The 19022-nt window shown below is 39.6% G+C and overlaps 1 protein-coding gene across 1 annotated transcript; it reads left to right on the top strand.

Moving 5' to 3' along the window:
• On the top strand, nucleotides 1-16844 carry klhl14 (kelch-like family member 14). The gene is made up of 9 exons (XM_033982656.2): nucleotides 1-80; nucleotides 891-1787; nucleotides 4544-4665; nucleotides 10289-10378; nucleotides 13318-13396; nucleotides 13494-13684; nucleotides 14331-14489; nucleotides 15219-15376; nucleotides 16094-16844. The coding sequence occupies exons 2-9, from the start codon at nucleotides 910-912 to the stop codon at nucleotides 16232-16234; spliced, it is 1818 nt and encodes a 605-aa protein (XP_033838547.1). The 5' UTR covers nucleotides 1-80; nucleotides 891-909; the 3' UTR covers nucleotides 16235-16844.
• The last annotated feature ends 2178 nt before the right edge of the window (nucleotides 16845-19022 follow it).

Below are 19022 nucleotides of genomic sequence, written 5' to 3'. Positions count from 1 at the left end.
ACTTTTTCAAAGAAGAACACACGGATTTTAAGTAACATTGCTGGAATCTTACTTTCTTCTTTGTCGGGAGCTGAAGTCAGGTAAGTTTGGTTTCCTCTGTGTGAGCTGTTCTCATCATTTAGTGGTGACAGGCGCTTTTACTGGATCTGGCGACTAACGTTTACGCACGCTCGGGTTAAGTTCATACAGATTACGCACGTCAAAATACCACTTCGTTGTTAAGAACAGGCATGTTTTTTGCGCGCAACTTTTTAGTAAGCTGCATTACAACGAGCATTTTACCCAGTCGCGTTCGCGTAACTCAGGTGTTGTCGAAAAGGCAAACGTACCCGTAGCTTTCTGCTGCTGCTGCTGCTGCTCACGGCAAGGAGACAAACTCATTGCTTTTGTAAGATTCCGTGAATGCCCGAGATGTGCCATGTCTTCGTTCTGGGGGAGTGCAGCAAAGTGTCAGGGGTAGGTGAAGGAGGGATGCAGCATCTCAACCCCTCGGCGTAGCGGCTGTGTCTCTTCTCCGTAGCCGACAACTTGAGTGCGTTGTTGGGGGATAGCTCTGCAGCATCTCCCTATCTTCGTTTGGTTTGACAGCGTCCCTCGGAGCTCAGCGTGCGTTATAGCCTCTCCGAATAAGAATGAATAAGTGCGGCACACTATGGAAACTACTGCGTTTTTGTTTGTTGCTGTACGACCAGAAGTTTAAAGTGACTGAAGCTGTACTGGACATACATTCACGCCGTCTGCTGTTGGCTGGTTCTTATTTTGAAACGGACAAAGGAGTGATTTGTTGTTTAACTTTTGTAAGAAATGTTTTAGTAGTTGACTGAAAGCACCCAGAGGGGGCTTATAAAATAAGGCACCTAAAGTGAATAGTTGCTTGGTTGTTTGTTTAGGTGGCGTTCACATAAAGTCATGTCCAGATCGGGTGATAGAACATCCACCTTTGACCCAGCTCACAGTGACACGCTGCTGCACGGGCTCAACCTTTTGTGGAGGAAACAGCTTTTCTGTGATGTGACTCTCACCGCCCAGGGACAGCAGTTCCACTGCCACAAAGCGGTGCTGGCGTCCTGCTCCCAGTACTTCAGGTCCCTCTTCTCCTCTCACAATGCAATCAACAATGAGGGCAGTAAAGGAGATCAGGCCAGCAGCGGGACCCCCTCGTCCTCCCCAGATGACAAGCTTGTGACCCCCACTGCCAGGCCCATTAATAACCTGGTACTACAGGGCTGCTCCTCTATTGGACTACGGCTAGTGCTGGAGTACCTCTACACTGCCAATGTGACTCTTTCCCTGGACACAGTGGAAGAGGTGCTGTCAGTGAGCAAGATCCTAAACATCCCACAAATCACCAAGCTCTGTGTGCAGTTCCTCAACGACCAGATCTCTGTGCAGAATTACAAGCAAATCTGCAAGATTGCCGCCCTCCACGGACTGGACGAGACAAAGAAGCTGGCCAACAAGTACCTGGTGGAGGACGTGCTTCTGCTAAACTTTGAGGAGATGTGTGCCATGCTGGACGCTCTGCCACCCCCAGTGGAGTCAGAGCTGGCACTGTTCCAGATGTCAGTGCTGTGGCTGGAGCATGACCGTGAGACTCGCATGCACTACGCCCCAGACCTCATGAAGAGGCTGCGCTTCGCCCTCATCCCTGCCCCAGAGCTGGTGGAGAGGGTGCAGTCCGTTGATTTCATGAGGAGTGACCCGGTGTGCCAGAAATTGCTCCTGGATGCCATGAACTACCATTTGATGCCCTTCAGACAGCACTGCAGGCAGACCGTGGCCAGCAGGTGAGACTCACTAATATATGACATTACATACACTCTGTGAAAAAGTCAGTTGAATGCCTCCCACCTAGGCCTGTCACGATAACATATTTTTAAGTAAATATAGACGATAAATGATAATATCGAAACTAATTTATGCCACTGACACAAAAACCCAAGAGCAGATTTAAACCACAAAAACTATTCTAAATCTACAATATTGTTAAAAAAAATCCCGAGTTGCATTAAATATACAGCAGAATGAAAGACTTTAGTAGTTAGTTTACATGTTTAATGAGTCATAGACATTATTAATTCAATCTTATCGTATAGTCAAAAAATTACCAAAATATTCCCAGTTGTGTAAAGAAAAAGTGCACAAGATAAATACTGACCATAAAAAATATAGTTCCGACTTTGATATAATGAACAGTAAGTCGATATAGTGATTATTGTGGCAGGCCTAACTCCCACCAGTTAAACCTGAACAAACAGCTGACTCAAGTCTTGTACTATCACTTAACTCATCCAAATCATTATGGACATGCAGAGCTAGAGCCAACGGCACTTCATCAAACACTGATATCTGTGGTTGTATAGAAGCCCACTCCCCAAAATACATTTGTTCTTTTTTCTCTCTCGTGTAATTGTTTCGTAATCAGTGGAGACATGATGTGGCTAACCAGATAAAGGCTGCGACTGATTCATGGCATCTCTCATGAATACAATTTGAAACGCTGTGATTATGGTGGTACCAAAATGACATGGTAATTAAATCAAAGATCTCGTAATCGCTTGTGAATAAGCTGCTAATTTGACACAAAATGAAATTAAATATATAGCTACAGATTTGAGTCTTTTTACTAAATATTTTCTTTACTGCATCAATAAAAAGTGCTGTGTTTATGTGTCATGGGAAGTAATTCTGTGAAGGAAAAATATAAGGCCCTGGTCTGAAATAGGCCTAACTTTGCTCTACAGTCACAAGCTGATTGATTGACATAGCTGTTGTCACGTTTTGTTTACCTGACAGCTGTGTGTGTGTGTGTGTGTGTGTGTATGTGTGTGTGTGTTAGCACCAGAGCAACAGTCTAATAGCATTACGGATCACAACTGAAATCGATCTGATCCCAACGTGTACATTTGTAAGAGCCTTAACAATAATATTTCTATTTCCGCATACGGGTCTAAATGAGCAAGGAATAAAGAATCCTCATAATTAGTTCACATGCCACTGTTTCTCTCCTCTCAATTAATCACCATTATCTATGTCCGGGGGCTCATTTGCATATGAATAACCCCAAACACTTCGGAGTGGGCCTGTACCAGAGCGAATGTACTGAGACAATAGCTGTTTACCCAAGCATTAAAAAGATACGATTTGGAAAAAGGTGACTTGAATATAAACCGAGTTAGTCTTAATACTTGAGCATATATTGTGATAAATTAACAGATTTGCAATAGAATCCATCAGAGGCTAGCTAATAGTGGCTAATGTGTACTAAAGTGTGAGGTGATGTTTTGTATAGGACAACAGGGGGAGACTTCGGCACACGACTGTCACATGAATCACAGCGGCCAATGAAATGGAGACGTCGTATAGACAGGTTTATGTTCTCGATTGTGATCTCTGCCTCCAACGTGGCAACCCACTGGAGTGACCTCACTTCACAAATAATTGGATATCTTTAGGGAGCTGTAAGCATTCAGAAGCACATACAAAAACGCAAGTACACTTAAGATGATCTAATTGTAAGAAATGCTGGCACAAGATGTATTCAAACTGCAATAGTGAAGGGTCCACGTTTGGAAGTATGATGTAATGCTATAGAGATACTTTACGCCACTGACACAATTCAAATAAAGCAAGTTAGAATAAATAGAATCATTAAAAGACATCATGACCTGCAACAAATAAACAGCTGAATGAAGAAATAATTAGCCATAGAAGTGACTTATTCAACTCTCTACAGCTCAAATTTTAGCGTATTACAACAAAAATCTCACGCTCGATAAATATTGAGCTCCGTCATATATTGTTCCAGCTTTCATATACTGATGTGCGTGAGTGATAAGTCGACATAGTGATTATTGTGAAAGGCCTACAAGGGATTTTCGGCTCTTTTTATTAAATCCGAATCTTTTGGATCCATTCATTTCGACGAGCCATTCAAAGCACTGGCTCGTTTACTGTTTATTTCTATGACAGAAGCCAATGTGAGAACTCATTTTATCCACAAACTAATGACAGAGAGAAACAACCAAGACTCAGATGTGTTTAAAATGGTTCGAACTGAGAGTGAGAGAGAGTTTACCCTTTCAGTGATGCTAACTGATATGTTTTTATTATGTTTTTCTGTGCACAAAGCTCTCACTCACGTCGCCTCCTCTGTTTCTGTGTTGATTCAGCATTAATCGGGATAAAAATGCACAAAAATTAGAAAGAAAAAGAATCGGCTTTTTAAAACAAACGAGATCCGGTGCCATCCGTTCAGGTTAAAGAGACGTTCAAAAGAGCTGACTGTGCCCCTCATTGTTTCTGTATTCTTCTAATATTTCACAGCATTATGAAGTGTGCTAATCAGTAGTGTAGTAATTAACCTAAATGACATTATATAGAAGATTATATCGTGACAGGACTAGCTCTGTGAAACAAACCCCTCTGGTCATCTTACAGCTATAATGTTTATTTTTATGCTGGAGAGAGTGGGCTGTTTTTTCTCTTGTTTAGTCCTGTTTTCTAACTCTGGTCCTCCAACCCACACTTTGTGACTTTGCAGAATCCGTTCCAATAAGAGGATGCTGTTGCTGGTGGGTGGGTTGCCTCCTGGACCTGATCGTCTCCCTAGTAATTTAGTCCAGTACTATGACGACGAGAAGAAGACATGGAAGATCCTCACAAGTGAGTGTAAGCCTTTGTGTTTAGTACCCGGGGCGTCTGGTTTTACTGGCTTTATGATGAGAAATGGCTTTTCCTATGGATGACTTTAACAGGTTAATTTCCAGGCAAAATGGAGGAAGGAGTTCCCTAAATCCTTCAGGTAATAATGTGTCACTATCACTTTTAATATAAGTTTTTAATCAGAGCGTGACTTCGCAGCACTGTGGAGCGTCATGCCCGGGTTCCCTTGTTTTTGCTGAAATATGCTCACAAGATCCATGATGAGATTTACCTCAATGTAATGATCTATTGTGCCGGAGTTACAACAACAGAAAGAGTCACTCCTTTTCTCTGTAGTTTTTCTCAAAAATTCTAACAATACCTTAATTATTCAATGTCTGTCGATGCTAGGGATGGAACAATAAACAATGATATAATTTACTGTGATAAAAAGGGACAATAATAGACAATAATCGTGATAATCGCCAACAAAGATAATCACCATTATATCACCACAATGTGCAGAAAAAATTGCGTATCCCGTCACGGTACATAAGGTCTTAGAATTGGACCCTCTTACTATTAATTTGTATTACAGGGGGGCCTATGTGAGGCTCATTGCCCTGGGCCCTCAAATTTTAGTTGACGGCCCTGCTTATCCATATTCTCAGCTAAATCGTAGCTGTTTTCAAGTGTCATACTGTAACGGTTGATTAAACATGGAGCTTATTCATAACATTCAAATGACAAATATTTATATCCATAACATTTTTAAACTGCCAGCAACTTTAATAATTCCCATGGTACAATTGTTAATTGAAATTATTTTGGCCTTGATAATTGTTACGCAAAATTCCCATGTCGTCCCACACCTAGTCGATACCTACACATACAACCATTTTAATCTGATTTATTCTACACTTGTGACATGTTAAAACTGCTTTTCGTTTTTGAAATCACACAAAATTAAGTTTGAATGCATACAAAGGGATAGAGATATTATCGTATCGTATAGAGATATTTGAGTTTTGCAGATGTATCAGGTTGATATTTGGACTGTTTTGTGTATGAGCTCTCGGCCCTGACTCTCCTTCCTGAGTCGATATTTGGTTTGGGCTCACCTATTGCTGCATATAGATATTTCACATATAGAATATATGAAAGATAGAACTATATTTTTGGGTGGTCAGTATTTTTCTTTGCAGTAATGGGATATTTATGGTTATTTTTTTGCAATAAGATGTTGAAAATGTTGAATAAATAACTCATTATAGATACAAACTAATTACTTAAGTTTTTAGCTTTAGTTATTTCAGCTCATGTTTTTGACAATATAGTGCATTTAAAATAGAGGATCATTTTGTTTTGTGGCTTGGTTTCAATTTTATCGTTTATATTTTCTTCAGTGATATATGGCATTTCAAAGTGTGTCGTGACAGGCCCACTTAAAGCTTTATTTTGACTCTTTAGTGCAATGATGGCATCGACAAAATGAGATCAAACTGTTGCATTATGGGTTAGCAGTAAAAACAAGGTTCCCAATGTCTAAAGATAATTTCTGTTGAGGTTATTTTTCCTTGTTATAGTTCAGTTTCAATTCAGTTCATTTCTATTCAATTTATTTTTGTAAAGCCCAAAATCACAGCAGCAGTTGAACATGAGAATTGATTTAACCAAGAGAAAGTTAGAAAATCAGTAGTGAAATAGACAAGACAAGCAAATGGATAACTGTCCCAGAACATCCCCTGTCCTTAGGCCCTCCTTCTCAGCAAGGAAAATTTTTTTTAAAACCCAGTGGAAAAAAGAGAAAGTGCTCTGCATAGTTAAATTATGCAGAGCAGTAAAACATGTATATATGTTATACATTTATTTTAATTTCAATTTGTGGAAAAAAATGATCAAAATCAGCCCTAAAATATTGGTAGAGCTTGGTTCCTCTGAATTCCAAATGATCGGTATCAACATCGGCGATGAAAAAACCCATATCGCTCTATCTCGACAAAGGGACTGACCAAACAAACAGCATCTATACTGTTTAGAGCAGCTTCTCTGAGGAAAGCAGGTCCTTTCTCTTTGTCATCCCTGACCTTTGAAGGCCCAGCACCAAACAGCTGTAGTGTCTCAAAGGTCAAACGAGAACTAATAGAAAACCATATTTGTTCTCTGCATCCTCATCTCTGGACTTATTGAGTTCTTGTCCCTTGTTTTGGTTTGAGTCATAGCCCAGCACTGTTTCTTCATTTGTATATATTACTCTGCCAGACTGCCCCATTACCCTTAATCTTTTATATAAGTTTGTAGTAAATTTGGTGAGATTTGTGTTCTTAAGTACTAAAGTAACAGCGTTGGAAAGAGTTTCGCAATTCATAACATTTGTTGGCAGTAAAGTGGCATTTGAGCTGGTGTTTGGACAGATTTATCAGGAGGCATTCTGCTAAAGGAGGCGTGCGTTCACAACAGCCTGAAGCTCGCTGGTGTCTCTATTGTTATTTTCTCATTACACTCACACTCATGGGTATAAACTGCAACAAGCAAAAGGTCAATAGGGATTTCCATCAGTCAAAACTAAAAAGTTAACACTCAAATGGTCCGTGTCCAAATGGAAGGACAAAACTGCAAAATCATCCCCTGAACACATCAGCGCCCATCTGATGTAGCCTCCACACAATGGATGTGGAATAGAAGATTATTAACATTCAATCATAACTTTTCAATGAGGCGAAACCTGAGAGGGACAGGCTTTGATTAAGGCATTCATCAACACAATTTGGGCAGAATCTGATCCCTCTCTTCTGAATCCTCTGCCTGGCGATTCCAGTGCAAAGTTTGCCATCTAGTGTACCCAGTGTAGCGTGGCAAAGAGCAGACAAAGCCTCGGACTCTCCCCCCGTCTGTGCTTACTTAAACCAGCCTTGTATTAAAATGGCAGGCCGGTGTACAGTATTCGGCCTGAACAAAGGAATGGGCTCGGCAGGATGCGGCTGTAATGTGTTGAAGCACGTCAGAGCTCAGCAGCAGTGGTGCATCAGCCCAAGAACCAGTCAAGCGCCACAACTGCGTCTCTATGCAGAGGTTTGTGCCTCCCTCTAGTGAGCCCTGCAGCTCACTGTAGTCCAGGGCCTGATGGCTTCCATCTCTAAAGACGAGCTTCTAATGCCCTCGTATGGCTGCTGCCTGAGGGTGTACCTGCAGGGTAGAAACACAGAGTACTTCAAAGACATTTATACAGATGAATGGTATTTATTTTCATGATTTTGTTGTCTGGATAATCACTATATCAACTTCTCGTTCAGTACGTGAAGCTGGAACAGTATTTTTTGGGGTCAGTATTTACCATGTGTACATTTTCTTTGCACTACTTGGTTTTTTTTTGTTATTTTTTGGCTATGTGATCAGTTTAAGCTATAAAAGGTTGAATGAATAACTTCCATGTCTCATTACAGATGCAAACTAATGACTAAAGTGTTTCATTTTGCTCTTTATTTCTTGCAGCTCATGATTTTTAATAACATTATAGACTTAGAATAGTTTTGTGGTTTAAATCTGCTATTGGGATTTTGTGTCAGTGGCATAAATTAGTTCCAGTATTATCGTTTATCGTTTATACTTCAGCACTTCAAAATATGTTAACGTGACAGGCCTAACATTTACATAATCAATAGATTTTTTAATTCAAAACTTTGTATTCATTTTAAAAACTATAAGTACAATAATAACTACAGGGTCTTCTGCCATTATCAATACAATCTTCAAACCTGTCAAAACCATTATATGCGTTTTATTCCTGCTTAATTAGCTGTGTATTCAGTGAACTATGATGGACTGAAAAACGCATTAATTAATCAAAGTGTTAATGTTAATTGTGATAATAATGTGAGGTCTTATCGCCCAGCCACACCGTAAAGCAGCAGGCGCAAGATTATTTGTAGACATCATGGAAACGGGCACTCATCCATGTCTTATATACTGCAGACTGAGTGATAATGTGAATAGGAACAGTAGTCTTATGGCACTTGTCTTTGAGGTGCAGTGGAGTCGGGGCAGCCTAATCCCTTCTCTGTAGATAAAGATGTGTTTTGAGTATGTTGTGCTAGTATCTATCGCAGACCTCCTCCCCGGGTGGAGCGGCACATGTCACCGCACCAGAGTGAGATTGCAGGGAGAGGCCAATTGGAAAGAAATGAGATTCAAGGCTGTCTAATTTTGCAGCAACTGTGATCCATCAGGCAGTGGGGAGGTGACAGTGGAAATGACTGATGGAGACAGACAGGTGGGGTTTACCATTTCACTGATTTGTGCTCAAAAAGAACCCTGCCCGAGATTTATTGAGTGAACACGATCATGTTCATTATGACTGACACCTAAGACTATTTCTCTACATCTCAATGGGGTCACTTCCACAAAAAGGATGGAGGAGGAGAGCATGAAATAAACTCAAGGGAGAGAATATACACAGGTGGGCATTCATCTGAGGGTCTGGGCTGTTTAGAAGAGCAAGGCTTTTAAATGTACTGCGTAACCACTCTTAACAATAGTAATGGTATTTAATTAGTATTAGAAGGTCTCTCTGTTAGTTCAATGAGCACACCTCGTATTATTCTCACAAATACTTGATTATTGAAAATACTAACCTGTATACAGTCAAATTATCAGTACACGACCGTCACTTACTGTCCATCTGTGTGCTCAGAAATAGTGACGTCTATGCAAAGGTCTATTTGGAGAAGTTTATTTTTGCAATAGTTTAATTTGGAAACAGTGGCTGTGGTTACACACGTGCTCACAGTCTGATTTATTGTCAGATTTTTTTGAGTTATAAGATTTTTAAATGAATATGGAAACAACAAAACAGTAGATTTCTTTCTGATCATGGTCCCTTTGATTACTCACATCCAGTGGTGGAAGAAGTATTCAGTTGTGTTACTTAAATAAAAGTACAAATACTGGAGTGAAAAAATACTCAAGTAAAAGTATCATGTGAAAAAAATCTACTAAAAGTATTAGAGTACCGGTTAGAGTAAAAAGTAAAAGTATTGCAGATTTTGATGTCTAATAAGGTATTGATTTTGAGATTTGTTCTGAATTTTGTTCAACAGAAACAACTGAATCAATAGTTTTTTTTTCTAGGTGTTTTTCTTTGTATTTTTTTGTTTGCTCAAACTAAATTCTCAGCCTTTTCAGCAGGTCTCAAACAATAATAAAAATACTTTTACTTTTCAGTCCTGTTCAAAAATGCAGTGGAGTAGAAAGTACAGAAACTGCTCTGAATGTGGTGAAGTAAAAGTAAAAAGTATACACTTAAAAATGTACTTAAGTAAAGTACAGATACCTGAAATTTGTAATTAAGTATAGTACTTTACTAAATTTACTTTGTTACCTTCCAGCACTGCTAACAATTCTGCAGTTTACATGTAATTTTAATCATCTTAAAGGTCCAGAAATCAGATAACATCAGATCTCAGTGCATGTGAACAAGGCCAGTGATGTGTCCAGTGAGTGGTCTCAACCAAATGCGTTTTGGTTATTAAAAATCAGGAGGGATATTTGAACAGTATGGTTTAACTGTTTAGGTTGAATGTGCTTTTGTATTGTTAGTAAATGTTTTTTATAAACTCATGGTCATATATTTTGTGTTTCTCCACAGTAATGCCTTACAACAGTGCTCATCACTGTGTGGTGGAGGTGGAGAACTTCCTGCTGCTGCTCGGAGGAGAAGACCAGTGGAACCCCAACGGTACAGAACATACAAGGCCACACATGTACCACACATATACCACACATATACTACACATGTACCACACATGTACCACACATATACTACACATGTACCACACATATACTACACATGTACCACACATATACCACACATATACTACACATGTACCACACATATACTACACATGTACCACACATATACTACACATGTACCACACATGTACCACACATATACCACACATATACTACACATGTACCACACATGTACCACACATATACTACACATGTACCACATATACTACACATGTACCACACATGTACCACACATGTACCACACATGTACCACACATGTACCACACATATACCACACATATACTACACATGTACCACACATGTACCACACATATACTACACATGTACCACACATATACTACACATGTACCACACATGTACCACCCATATACTACACATGTACCACACATATACTACACATGTACCACACATATACCACACATATACTACACATGTACCACACATATACTACACATGTACCACACATGTACCACACATATACCACACATATACTACACATGTACCACACATGTACCACACATATACTACACATGTACCACACATATACTACACATGTACCACACATGTACCACACATGTACCACACATATACTACACATGTACCACACATATACTACACATGTACCACACATATACTACACATGTACCACACATGTACCACACATGTACCACACATGTACCACACATGTACCACACATATACCACACATATACTACACATGTACCACACATGTACCACACATATACTACACATGTACCACACATATACTACACATGTACCACACATGTACCACCCATATACTACACATGTACCACACATATACTACACATGTACCACACATATACCACACATATACTACACATGTACCACACATATACTACACATGTACCACACATGTACCACACATATACCACACATATACTACACATGTACCACACATGTACCACACATATACTACACATGTACCACACATATACTACACATGTACCACACATGTACCACACATATACTACACATGTACCACACATGTACCACACATATACTACACATGTACCACACATATACTACACATGTACCACATATACTACACATGTACCACACATATACTACACATGTACCACACATATACTACACATGTACCACACATATACTACACATGTACCACACATTTACCACACACATACTACACATGTACCACACATATACTACACATGTACCACACATATACTACACATGTACCACACATGTACCACCCATATACTACACATGTACCACACATATACTACACATGTACCACACATATACTACACATGTACCACACATATACTACACATGTACCACACATGTACCACACATATACTACACATGTACCACACATGTACCACATATACTACACATGTACCACACATATACTACACATGTACCACACATATACTACACATGTACCACACATTTACCACACACATACTACACATGTACCACACATATACTACACATGTACCACACATGTACCACACATATACTACACATGTACCACATATGTACCCCATATGTACTACACATGTACATGTACCACACATGTACAACACATGTAGAACACATGTACAACACATGTAGAACACATGTACCACACATGGAACTACACATGTAAAACACATGTACTACACATGGACCCCATATGTACTACACATGTACATTGTACCAACATGTACTACACGTGTACATGTACCACACATGTACTATACAGGTACCACACATGTACTACACATGTAGAACACATGTACCACACATGGAACTACAAATGTACTACACATGTAGAACACATGTACTATTCAGGTTCTACACATGTACCACAAATGTACCACACATGTACCACGCATGTACTACACAGGTACTACATGTACTACAGATGTACCACACATGTACTACACATGTAATACAAATGTGCCACACATGTACTACACATGTACCGTACATGTACCACACATGCACCACACATGTACATGTACCACACGTGTACCACACATGTACTACACATGTACCACACACATAAGACACATGTACAACACTGTTACCACATATTTACCACACATGTATATGTACCACACAAGTACTACAAATGCACCACACATGTATTACACATATACCACACATTCACCACACATGTATCACACATGTACCACATGTTTTACGCATGTACCACACCTGCACAACACATGTACTACACATGTACCACACACATACGACACATGTACAACACTATTAACACATATTTACCACACATGTACATGTACTACACATGTACCACATATGTACCACATGTTTTACACATACACCACACATGTACTCCACATGTACCACACATGTACATGTACTACACATGTACCACATATGTACCACATGTTTTACACATACACCACACATGTACTCCACATGTACCACACATGTACATGTACTCAACATGTACCACACATGCACCACACATGTACATGTACTCCACATGTAGCACACATGTTGACTCTATTTTATAGAGCTCTGAATGATTCAGTTCAAACAACTCCGTGTTGATGCTGTCTCCCTCAGAGGCGGGAGAATAGACAAACACCATCAGATCAAAACTGGCAGAAAACAGTGAAATATTTTAGTGTGGAACTGTTAAAAGTGCCGTTTGTGAAGAAGAGTTTACAAGCCACAAAAACAACACTTGAAATGGCCTTCAGTTATGCCATTCTTGTGTAGTTTCTAATGTAGTTTTATATTTATTTGACTGAACAAATAAAACATTAATCCAGTTTCACCAAGACATTATTATCAACAGTTATTTATATCGCTCGCTTTGACCCTTTATAAAAAATGTCTTCTGCAGGAAAACACAGCACTAATTTTGTGAGCCGCTATGATCCGAGATTTAACAGCTGGATCCAACTGCCCCCGATGCAGGAGAGGTGAGTCAAATTTATGTGTGCTTCCAGAAATGGTGCATTTAAATGAATATAGTCACGGTGGGTTTATGGGATAATCTTGTTCTCACATCCTTCACAGGAGAGCCAGTTTCTTCGCCTGTCGCCTGGATAAGCACTTGTATGTGATTGGTGGGAGGAATGAGACAGGGTACCTCTCCAGTGTCGAGTCCTACAACCTGGAGACCAACGAGTGGAACTATGTGTCCTCTCTCCCACAGCCTCTGGCCGCCCATGCCGGAGCCGTGCACAATGGGAAGATTTACATATCAGGTGATGCTCATGGTAGTTAGTCTTCAAACCCTTTTAACCTGTATGTCTTTCCATAAACTGTCTTTATAAATGGACATGTACCACACATGTCTTCAAGCTGCTCAGGGAAACAAGGCACATGCTGCTGTCAGACTTGTCATTTTGGCCTTAAAATGTATTAACCCGCTCTACACAATCCTGGTATTTATTTCACTATTGTGTCTGTAAATCATGATATGAAAATTAATAACAGACAAATCCTTCTTTCCCTGAGGTCTCTCTTTTAGCAACAGGTTTGATTGGCAGCATTACTAAGCTCTTGCTCCCTGCTAAACCAGCGGTGTGGGTAGGAAGGGGGCATTACCTTCAACAGCCTCGCTCCAGATTGGCTCTTTGGTTGCTATGATACTCGCGGTCGGACTTTAAAATTGTTAACTTGGCTCCACATTCACCTCTGTAACTGCTCTAGCCTCAAGCTTCATTTGAGTGGAGCCGAACGCTGTGGGTGACGTAACACTCTCTCAGTCCACTTCTTTATACAGTCTATGGCGTCCCCACAGCGTTACCTTGTGTAGATGAGAGGATTATTACAGACTCCGACAGAGCCAGTATTATGAAATATTGAAAGCAGCTTAGATAAGATGGATAAGAGTTTACCTTTTTTCAGGGGGAGTGCACAATGGCGAGTATGTGTCCTGGCTCTACTGTTATGACCCTGTAATGGACGTGTGGGCCCGTAAACAGGACATGAACACAAAGAGAGCTATTCACGCTCTGGCCGGGATGAACGACCGTCTCTACGCTATTGGCGGAAATCATCTCAAAGGCAAGTACTCCATCATGAATCCATTTTGAGCACACTTTATTCATTTGGCATCGTTCATTAAGAGAATAAGGTCAGGGATGAATTAAATTACTGTTATATGGTCTCTTGTTAGTGAATATTCTGCTGCTGTTCCAGTTGGGACATGCACAACTTTGGTAGCGTAGGCTTTTTGTTCAACATTTTAAAGTACTGATACTAAAATTTCAAACCTGATTTCATTACTGAGGAATAGACTCTATTCTGATTCCAATACCATAGTGATAATAAAAAACATTCTTACTTCTGCTTTAGACTATACACTGCAATTTTCCACGTTAAATGTTTGTACTTTGTTTTCTATTCTCATGTGTGTTATATGTGTGTAATCCCTCAGTGTCCAGTAGGTTCATAGTGGTCCATGGGTGTATATTAGTGTATGTGTCTTATACTTGTGAAAGATACAGAGAGACATTATTCTAAAGATATTCAGGTTCATTTCTATCCTGTTGTATCGATACTTGCTCAAATGAGTATCTAGTTTTGATACTAGGTTAGGATCTGATTTTCAATTTGGAATTTCTTAGTTTAAAGCTATAGTTTTTGTCAAGTATATTCCCTTTGTTTTAGCTCTATCAGTTCTGTTAGTTGACATATCTTCTGGAGCTTTCGTCGGGCTTAATGCTCTGCCGGCTCTGGTAAGACGGTTTTAATTTGCCAAACTTTTGATGAGCATTCTTCGTTTGCACACAGGGTTTTCTCACTTAGACGTGATGCTGGTGGAGTGCTATGACCCCAAAGCCGACCAGTGGAACATCTTGCAGACGCCCATCCTGGAGGGCCGCAGTGGGCCGGGCTGTGCCGTTCTGGATGACAGCATCTTCCTGGTTGGAGGCTACAGCTGGAGCATGGTATTATCTGCACATACATATCTGTACATTGTTTCTATTCACCCAGCATCTCTAGTGTCCTCAGTGTCCAAAGCATAGACTGTATATATAAATGGACTTAGCTAACCTGCTAGCTGCCACGTTCCAAATTGGAAGTGATCATGGGCGCACTTCTGACTCCATCAACAGTGAAAAACTGTGGCCCCTCTCTCTGTAACTGCTGTTGTCAGACTTGTCATTTTGGTCTTAAAATGCTCATATTAACCTGCTCTACATGATCCTGTTTTTTAATTTCACTATTGTATTACTATCAAGATATGAACATTAATAACAGACAACTCAGGCTTCTTTTCGCGCGCCTGATTTGTCTGTCTGAGCAACAGGTTTAATTGGTAACATTGCTAAGGGACCACTCCTTGCTAAAACAACCGTGTGGATGAGAAGGGGCTTGTGTGGGCATCGCAGTGGATTGGCTCTTTGGTTGTATGATACTCGCGGTCAGAATTCCTAATATGAAACTTGGCTGAAAAAGTTGGCTCCTATTGGAGATGAACACTGTGAGTGACGTCACATTGACATAGTCCATTTCTTTATACAGTCTACGATCCAAAGCTAATAAAAGTGACATTTTGTTCTTCATCTCAGATTAATTTAAATATATACGATTTGCTGCTAAAAAGTTTCAACAGCCCCAAAAGAAGTAAATAAACTGATTATTGCAGTGTTGTTTGTTCTTAGGGGGCCTATAAGTCTTCTACCATCTGCTACAGCCCAGAGAAAGGCTCATGGACTGAGTTGGAGGGAGAGGTGGCAGAGCCGTTAGCGGGCCCTGCCTGCTCCACAGTCATACTGCCAGCCTGCCTCCCTTTTAACAAATGACAACTAATGCCATCGACGGGCCCAGACGTCAGGGAGGAAGAGTCCGACTGGGAGGAAGAGCGACACTGAGAAAAACATCAGCAGCCTCCAGACACCTAAACGGGGTTGTGTATAAATAGTATTTTTTTACCTGTTTGATCAGAGCACTTTGGTTCTTCCCTACTGAAGATTTGGAAAAAAAATGTGTAAGTAATGAAAAATGCAGTATTCCAACAAAAGAGTTGGTTCATGTTTCATTCCTATGTAAATGTTTTGGCTTCTCTTGGATAGCACATGACTGAATTATAGCTTTCAAACCATTGTATCTTACATTCAATTGTGATGCTCCAGTGATGGACTCCCAAATATGAAAGGAGCTGAAAAGAGCTGGATATTACAGAAGGTAACACGGACATGTATAAATCTTGTTTATGGCGTCACATTCATGTCTGGGTGGATCGTGCACTTATCCTGATTTTCACCTGGGCAGAATATGCAAATATTTGTTCGACAAAGACAGTAAATTAGTGGGCTCATTGGGCTGTGATAATCCCTCCTGTGTGTTGGGTTTATGTGTTAATGGGTTAAAACACAATAATGGGTCATCTTGACCAACGTGGAGCACACCTGGACAAAAGAATTCGATTGTACTCACCTGAACTGTCACATGTGGATCATATACACTGAAAAACTCCAATGGTCAAAGCATTATGCAAGTGTGAGAACATTATTATTTACTTTTTGTTGTTTTACAAATTAAAAGTGTCTTAAGATTTTGTAAAAAAAAAAAAAAAAAAACCCTCAAATGAAAGAAAAGTAAAACTAAAGAAAAAACATGGCCTCCACTAGGCTCCATTCTTCCCTTTCAACAGCAGAGGTCACTGTGAGCTGCACAGGTCAGAGGTCATCACTTTTGTGACTGTAGTTCCATCAAACACAGTTCATTAGTCCATTAATTCTACTGTCTTTGTGTTTTTGCTTTCATTTCCAGAAAACATTTTCTACACCACTGTAAAAAGTGAAAAATATGGTGTGATGACCAATCGTCATGTTTCAGCTCCACTTCTGTGAATCTGTTTCTAGAGATCTACATGCAGACGCTTTACACTAAACCTGCCAAATGTTTATTTAAAAAGAACGTGTTAATATAGAACACATGTGATGTAATGACAGAACAATCAGATTGTGAATGTGGAGTTATCGGTGCTTAGCATCTTTGAGGAAACACATTTAGGGACAATTGTCCTAAAACAATTCAGTGATGGAATCTCAATGTTCCATCAAAAACAGCCGTCCAAAATGCACTATTAGTGAGACTTTACTCTAATGAACTAAATGTAAATGACAATTACTTTTGCATCTAATTAGGCCTGATTCTTTTTGGATCAGGCTCAAGACGTGGACTCAAACATAGGCGCCGTACCTGCTGCGTTCTGTACAGACTTATGGATTTCATTCTTGTACATAGTTGCTTGCAGTGAAACATTTTTTGTGCAACTCAACTTTGGATTTATTCTCAAATCCTGTCCTTTGCATTTTAGAATATAAAATAAATACACTCTGATTCAAGCCTCTTCACTTTTTATGAACTTGGTTGAAAGATACTGTTTTTTTCTTTGTTGTTTGATTGTCAATAGGTGGCGCTGTTCCTTCTTAACTTGGAAACCTTTCAGTTACCAAAATGTCACACTCCCACCATAAAAACACACACTCTTACATATGCATCTCTTTGGTACTACATATATAGGCCTTTTAGAACATACTATACTATTACTACACAAGCAAAATCCTATTCAGTGTGAAGCAGAACAGCAGATAAAGTAAACCTGATGTTTACCTGCAGGGCACGCGCTCATGCCAGACCGGATTCGATTTGCAAACCGTTTACCACCACCTGTCTCGCGCTCCAAACAGCATGCACGTCCTGCTATGAGCACGCCTGGCTTCTCCTCCACTTTTAATGGCACCACTCTCTTTCTGCTTGGCATATTCACTTCATGAGTATCTGCCTGCACTTGGCCACACGCCTGGAGGATAAGACGGCAATTATTTTCTCACATTGATGATTTGGATAGATTACATAAATCCATATCTAATCTGCGACGTGCGATATGGGCCCCGCAAAGTTGTTGTTTTTGGTGATGTGTTTTTGTTTTTTTTGTTTTTTTAAGAAAGCCTCGGACAATAAGCGAGATAATTGGAGGTCGATTTTAGTTTGTTTTTTATTTATTTACGTATTTATTATTTTTATTTTATTTATTTATAATTTTTATGTATTTATTTATATTTTATTTAGTTTTGTTTTCTACTTAGACTTCTGATTTCTTTTAGCTGTCAAATGCAAATGTTTTTAAATTGTATTATATATATTTTTTTAAATATAATTATCTATAAAACTGGGTTTAGTTACACAAAATTAAAACTCCCATGAAGTTCCATTTCTATATCAGCACAAATGGTGGAGTGTTTATCCAGTAATATGAAGGTTGGCGGTTCAAATCCTGCTCTTGACATATAAAAACTATCATTGGTTGAGTGGTCAAATCCACTGATCCACAGGTTGACGGTGCGGCTCCAGCTCCCACAGATGAATGCTGTCGTTGTGTCCTTGGGCAAGACACTTAGACACAGAGTTGGACAGTAATGAGTGACTTGAGTAAGTGTTTAGAGACATTTGTTCTCAGAGTACATTGTTTGCTGTAGTATTCTCTTAAAATATTGTACTTTGAGTGGCTAAAGCTGTACATTAAATTAAATATGCGTTTTACTTTTCCTGCACCTTCCCTTCAGATAGGATTTTTTTTTTCTC

Source organism: Periophthalmus magnuspinnatus, chromosome 17, assembly GCF_009829125.3.
Source record: "Periophthalmus magnuspinnatus isolate fPerMag1 chromosome 17, fPerMag1.2.pri, whole genome shotgun sequence".
In the NCBI taxonomy this organism is placed as follows: domain Eukaryota; kingdom Metazoa; phylum Chordata; class Actinopteri; order Gobiiformes; family Gobiidae; genus Periophthalmus; species Periophthalmus magnuspinnatus.
This window is presented reverse-complemented; position numbering and strand designations above follow the sequence as displayed.